The sequence below is a fragment of the Amorphotheca resinae genome (assembly GCF_003019875.1).
Source record: "Amorphotheca resinae ATCC 22711 unplaced genomic scaffold M430scaffold_6, whole genome shotgun sequence".
In the NCBI taxonomy this organism is placed as follows: Eukaryota; Fungi; Ascomycota; class Leotiomycetes; order Helotiales; family Amorphothecaceae; genus Amorphotheca; species Amorphotheca resinae.
Genome location: NW_020194476.1, coordinates 957,882 through 963,687, shown reverse-complemented (window position 1 = coordinate 963,687; position 5,806 = coordinate 957,882). Strand labels below are relative to the sequence as shown.

Genomic DNA, 5,806 nt, shown 5'->3' with positions numbered 1-5,806 from the left:
GTATTAGATCTATAAGAATAAATAATTGTACTATACAAATACCTCTCTAAATATATGTATAACCCTTAACAACTACTACTACTACTATTAGGTAGTAGCTTAGACAAACTATGTCTTTTAGTATCTCTTTATACTTTTCTTTAGTAGGTTACCTTAAGGGTACTAGGTAGTACACTATTATAATATAATAAAGAGGCTCTTAGAGATTAGTAGAGGGCTTATAAAGGGTTTCTAAGGCTATTTAATAGCTTGATTTTAAAAATACTGTCTTTATATTTTATTGTTTTTCTTTTATTAGTTCTAACTTATTATAATATTAAATTCTTAAAAATGTCTAATAGAATTAGTTTAGACTAGTCTTTTATTACCTATAGTAAACATAAGGCCTACCTAAATATACTAATGACTTGTCTAAATGTACGCGCTAGACCTAATCAAGGATAGTTAGCAAGTTTATAGTATGTACTTATTAAACTCGCGTTACTATAGTAATTTGTATAGTAGCGCAAGCTAACTTAATGTAAGTACGTAATCGCGCCTGTTACAGATGTAATGTATAACAAAACTCTGTACCCTTACCCTTACCTTACTTACCTACCTACCTACTTAATACCTTATGTACGTAAAAAATTAAAGCTATTTATAACACTCTCTCTACTACCTACTACCTACTACTTACTACCTACTACCTACTGTAAGCCGGGTAATAGAAGATATATGTAGAGCATAGCATCTATCTACTAGTCTAACTCTATAGTAGATACTACTATAGCTACTACTACTATAGTGTAAAATAGTGTTATAGCGTTAGAGAGAGGGGGGGAGGGGGAAAAGGAGGGGGGAGAGGGGTAATAGTAACAGTAATAGTAATGAATAAGCAACTAGGAATAGCTTTATTTTTGTGTTAGTAGAATTACGAATTACGAATTGATTATTTGTTTACATTAAGTTAGCTTACGCTACTATACAAATTACTACTAAAGCGTAGGTGTATTAGATGTACCCCTGAAATTATTCGCTAAAAATATTAGCGCGTACATTTAGACAAGTCATTAGTATATTTAGGTAGGCCCTAAACATACTATCTCTTTAAGTAATCTAAATTAGACAATGCCGCGCGCATCCTCTAACTGTTATTAGGACTATTAAGAGCTTTATCCTTATCAAAGACTAATCTGGAAATACGATCCTCTTCCGCCCTGTTCAGCGCCTCTTCTGAGAATAGTTTTCTTGACCAGCCCCGATATAAGCGCCCTGATTTCCTCGCCATCTCGCCCACCTCTGCAGCAGTCAGGCCCTCACTATTTCTAATCCCTACATCCGCACCCCTCTCAACTAATCGCGCTCCCCTATCTCTAAACCCCCAGTAAGCAGTCCAATGCAACGGCGTCCCCTTTACAGTCGGGTAGTTGGAGACTGGATCAATCAACCATGGCAGTTCCAACTCAAGTGCATTGACGTCAGCGCCTGCGGGGAGCAGTATGTCAAGTTTGATTTCCCATGATGAGGAGCGGCAGAGAACTGCTGCTGAGAGGGCGCGGCTTTCTGTGATAGAGGCCTTATGTAGGAGCAGGAGTGAGAGGATGGCAGGTGGTGAGTAATATGCTGCATATGTTAAGGCTGTGATATTTTTGCTCCTGCTGACTAGAATGTTAGGATCCAGGCCCTGCTCCAACAGCCATGAAGTCAGAGCTTCGTTCCGCAGTGCGCTCCTAGACAGAGGAATCAGTTTGGACTTCTAGTATTAGTGAGTTTAGGGGCAAATACTTCAAGAAATAGGCAGAAGTCGTAGGAGGTAGACTTGTGGTAACTTCCCAGCCAGCCTGTTGAAGTGTCTGGAGGAACTCGGCCGAGACTCCTGATAGTGCAACAGAGAGGGCGAGAGATGAGAGTTCCTCGTCTGTAGGATGGATAGAGGCGGCGAGAGGAGGGGCGGAAGGAGGAGGGGATGAGGATGAGGCGCTCGAACGCCATTCCAATAGGAGGCTAGAGAATGAGGCAAGATTATTATTAGTTATAGTAGACTTGATTTCGGCCGCCCAGTCTCGTTTGCAAGGAGTTGGAAGAGGGGCTGAGCGATCCATTTTGTGTATGTCGAGCTGGAGGTAGGCTTGTATGCGTAGTATGCCTTACGTTGTATGTGACGAGGAAGTTATTTATAGGCCCACAGGCGAATTTCGCGCAGCTTCTAGCTAAATACAGTGTATTGTACTTGAGGATGGCACGCATGTCGTAACCTGCACGAGGAAAAAGTAATCTTAGAATAGATAGAATCATGGCGTAAGTATAGGTGCCTGGTCAGTAGTAGTGCATTATCGCTTACAGATTGTACTCTAAGGTAGACCCTTACTATTGTTCACTATCACTGTTGACATTGTCGCCGCCTCTATTACACTACTATATTACCGGAAGAAAAGTGTTCTGTTAGAGTGGTGGCTCGCGTATCAGCACTCCTTAAGTTCATCTCTACCTACCTAGGTACCTAGCATTTTCGCGTGTCACCACTACACGCCAAAATGAAACGCCAACCAACAAAGTCTCCTACTCAAACTACCCTATTCGCGAGCATCTCGAGTTACTTGGTTAGTTCCAACAGTACCGCTGTAGTAGAGGCTGAGGGAATGTTCAAGCTCGGGCATTATAAGGATTGTTTACCTGTTGTAGTTAGGGGCACGTATATACAGTTCGTTCTATTCGTCAGAGCTGTCTATCTATGCCCCTTTCATTCCCATACAGGAAGGCCTAAACCCTACAAAAGTCTCTAGAACCTGTAAGGCTACGTCTTATAAGCTAGCGAGGTTAAAAGATCCTCTACTAAGAAATTTATTAGAAATACAGTGTAGAGGGTCAACAAAGGGGGTGGATTCTTTCCTTAAAGAGTATGCCTTCTTGCTCCTTCTTCTAAAGACTTGCTTAGGGGTCAGGATAAAGGCGCCAGGGAGTCTATAAGGGAGTAAGGTTACTACGGTGTGTATAGGATAAAGGATACACAGAACTTCTAATATAAACTCCTTAGAAGTCCTGTTAAACTTATACATCTTATTCTACCTTTACTAGTTTCTTATTTATATCTTCCTATCTCTTACACTTTACCTCACATTTAGCTTATAGTTAGTAGGATCCGATTAACTTAAACACAACATTACTACACACTGTGCCAAAATGCGTATCTAACTGCCTTAGGTTGTCTTGTTTCTGTTAGGAGCACTCTTAACATTCTTACACGGCTTTCTTATTACTGACAAGTAAGTCCCTTCTCTAGATACATTTTATGAAATTTGACGACTTAAAAGCAACGCCACTCTCGTGCCTCGAATCAATTTCTATCCTTAGAAAAGGAGGTAAAACTAGAAATCCAACCTTAAATACAACTCTAAATCAAAAGAGTAGGAATCCTAGAAGTCTAGGTTCGACTCTAGGTAGTTCTAATAGAGAAGGTTTCGACAAGTATACACCCTTTCCCGCCATTCCCGGAAAGACTTCGACCAGGCCTAAGAGAAAAACAGGAGGCCGAGGTGGCGGCACATGTTTGAATTCCGTAAAGGCTGGCCCAAACAAACGCCACGTTGTTCCCCGAGAACTTGCAGCATGGCCCACAAGTCACGAAGACCAAAACACATACATGAAAACAGTATACGAAAACAAGATCACGGAACACGTAATTAAACAAAGCACTGGTTTAGCAAAATTCAACACGGCCCTTTTCCGTCCGCTTACTAAAAAGGCGCCCTTTAAGCTTATAGTGCGAGCCCTCGAGGGCTGTACAACGTTGATTGTGATGTCTCCAAAGGCTGTGTACTATACACATTCCTTTGAGATGCGCTCCTTCCCGCTTGAGAATAACTTGCCCGAAGATGAAGAGCAGCTCAAAGCAGGTGTCAAGCCAGATTTTCAAGGGGAAGTCATTGATTTGCTGCAAAAGGGACGGAAGGATCCTCTCGCAGGGGGAATCACAAATGCTCAACAACCTCTAGCTTCTTATGTCAACAAATTCAAGGGTATGTACTTTAGTTTGCTGTAAAATTCCCAGCCTCCCAGCAAAATTGCTAAAAAACACACTTTTGTAGGTATAAAAGGTCTCCAGGCTTTCCTTGTCGTAGGAAAATGGAGCGTAGAGACCGTGTCAACAACGCTAAGGGGCAAAGAGCTATACGGAAAGTCGAGCCAGATGATTCAAGCTACAGTGAAGGAATTGATTGGTATATGCTCCCAGATTGCAGCAGAACTATCTCAGCAGGCACCACTAACAGACTCCCAGGGTTTGAACCAAAAATTGTCACCTATGACGTTACAGGGTACGCTTCCTCTGCTGGAGGATCGGAGCATGGCTCGCAAGATAAGCGCAACAGCGTTACCATCAAAGAACGATCAGGAAGAGGCTCCCAAGATGGCTCCGGAATGTCTGACGCTACTGATGAGTTCTATATCAATAACGCTGAAGGATACGTGTTGTACGAGTACGACCCTCTAGAGTACCGCCTCATCGTGGAGAGAACAGTGGTGGCTACTGGTACGGCCGACCCTGATAAGTGAGAAGCACCTATCAGAGCATTATTGTGTCGAGGTTTAGGTCTTGGTAAAGAACATGTGATAAATCTGTACAATTGTCTGAAGAAGAGAGAAGAAGACTAAAGGTATATATACGTGAATGTACGAAGCTAGACCTGATTTCATCGCCATGTGACCTTTCCAGGAAGCTGCGCCTTGACACGACTCAATAGATACGTTTTTAAGTGGGTGTTTTAAGGAACTAATCTAACATCGCGGGGCGAGGCGGAAAACCCTGTTCTAATTGAATATAAAATGGCAGAGCGCTCCCAAAACCAATAACATAGGTAGCTCTCAACCACTAATATGTTAACAAAATCCAAGAATCATTCTCAGCGTCATACAAATTACTAGGGGGTGTCAAATTGGCGCGCGGACAGGCTCTAAATGATCCCTTTACCCCTCGAAGAATTTGAGATAGATATTATATTCTTTACCTTAACTAGGTAAGGTACCTGTCAAACAGCAGGATTAATTACTGGGTTACAGAACACGTTCCCCTAATTACTAACTAATCCTTAATTAATATACAAGGATCATTCCCTTATACCCTGTTTTTAATAGTTTATAGTATTATTAGGATTTAAGTACTTAAGTACCTACATACCTTATTTATAGAGAGAAACATCTCTTCCTTAAGGAGCGGCATTTTTGGAAAACAACAGCTACTACACTTATTAAAAGGACCTTAAAACACTCCTTTAAGTGCCCTCTTTGACTTCTATCGTCGTACGATAGCGTACCTACTAGTGCCTCTAAGAGAACTTACTAGGGACAGTCAAAATAGGCTAGAAGGACCTAGAATCTACTTAGGCCGACAATTACTTAGTATTACTACAGAAATTTACAAAGTAATATCGTAGGCTAATAAGTAGGCCTCTAGCGCTAGACGCTCTCTAGTAATACTAAGTATTAAAAAGTTAGTTAACAAAATCGAACGCGTTACAAAAACTCTATATACGAGTAACGATAACGCTAAGGCCCTAGAATAGGCCTAACGAATAGCCTTCTTAATTAAGAACATTAAAACTAAAGTCACGAACCTTAGTACGTAAGGCCGACTAACGTACGTAGCGATAGCTAAAGAAAGAGCGCCCTAAGCCTACTTAGCGACTAGTAGCCCCTTAACCTAGACGTTTAGGTATAAGGACGTTATAAAGATTAAGAAGAGGATTAGAGTTAAGCTCTTTATAAAGGATATAAAAAGGTTTAAAAACATTGATTATAAGACAATAAAGGATAAGATTAATACAGCCCT

The 5,806-nt window shown here is 41.2% G+C and overlaps 2 protein-coding genes across 2 annotated transcripts; one reads left to right on the top strand and one right to left on the bottom strand.

The window, feature by feature from the left end:
• Positions 1–1,071: 1,071 nt before the first annotated feature.
• On the bottom strand, positions 1,072–2,112 carry M430DRAFT_66581 (hypothetical protein). Its single transcript, XM_024869234.1, has 2 exons — positions 1,768–2,112; positions 1,072–1,712 (listed from the first exon to the last, which is right to left on the bottom strand). Exons 1-2 carry the CDS (start codon positions 2,082–2,084, stop codon positions 1,127–1,129), a joined length of 903 nt encoding a protein of 300 aa, XP_024720923.1. The 5' UTR covers positions 2,085–2,112; the 3' UTR covers positions 1,072–1,126.
• A 1,666-nt stretch (positions 2,113–3,778) lies between these two features.
• M430DRAFT_42236 (hypothetical protein) lies at positions 3,779–4,533 on the top strand (the record flags this gene model as incomplete). The annotated part of the gene is made up of 3 exons (XM_024867540.1): positions 3,779–3,998; positions 4,068–4,199; positions 4,259–4,533. The coding sequence occupies 3 exons, from the start codon at positions 3,779–3,781 to the stop codon at positions 4,531–4,533; spliced, it is 627 nt and encodes a 208-aa protein (XP_024720922.1).
• Positions 4,534–5,806: the final 1,273 nt, after the last annotated feature.

Coding starts and splice junctions, on each gene's coding strand:
- M430DRAFT_66581 (XM_024869234.1), bottom strand. CDS start 2,084: ATGGATCGCTCAGCCCCTCTTCCAACTCCTTGCAAACGAGACTGGGCG. Junction 1,713..1,767: donor ACTTCTGCCTATTTCTTGAA/GTATTTGCCCCT, acceptor TCCTCTGTCTAG/GAGCGCACTGCGGAACGAAG.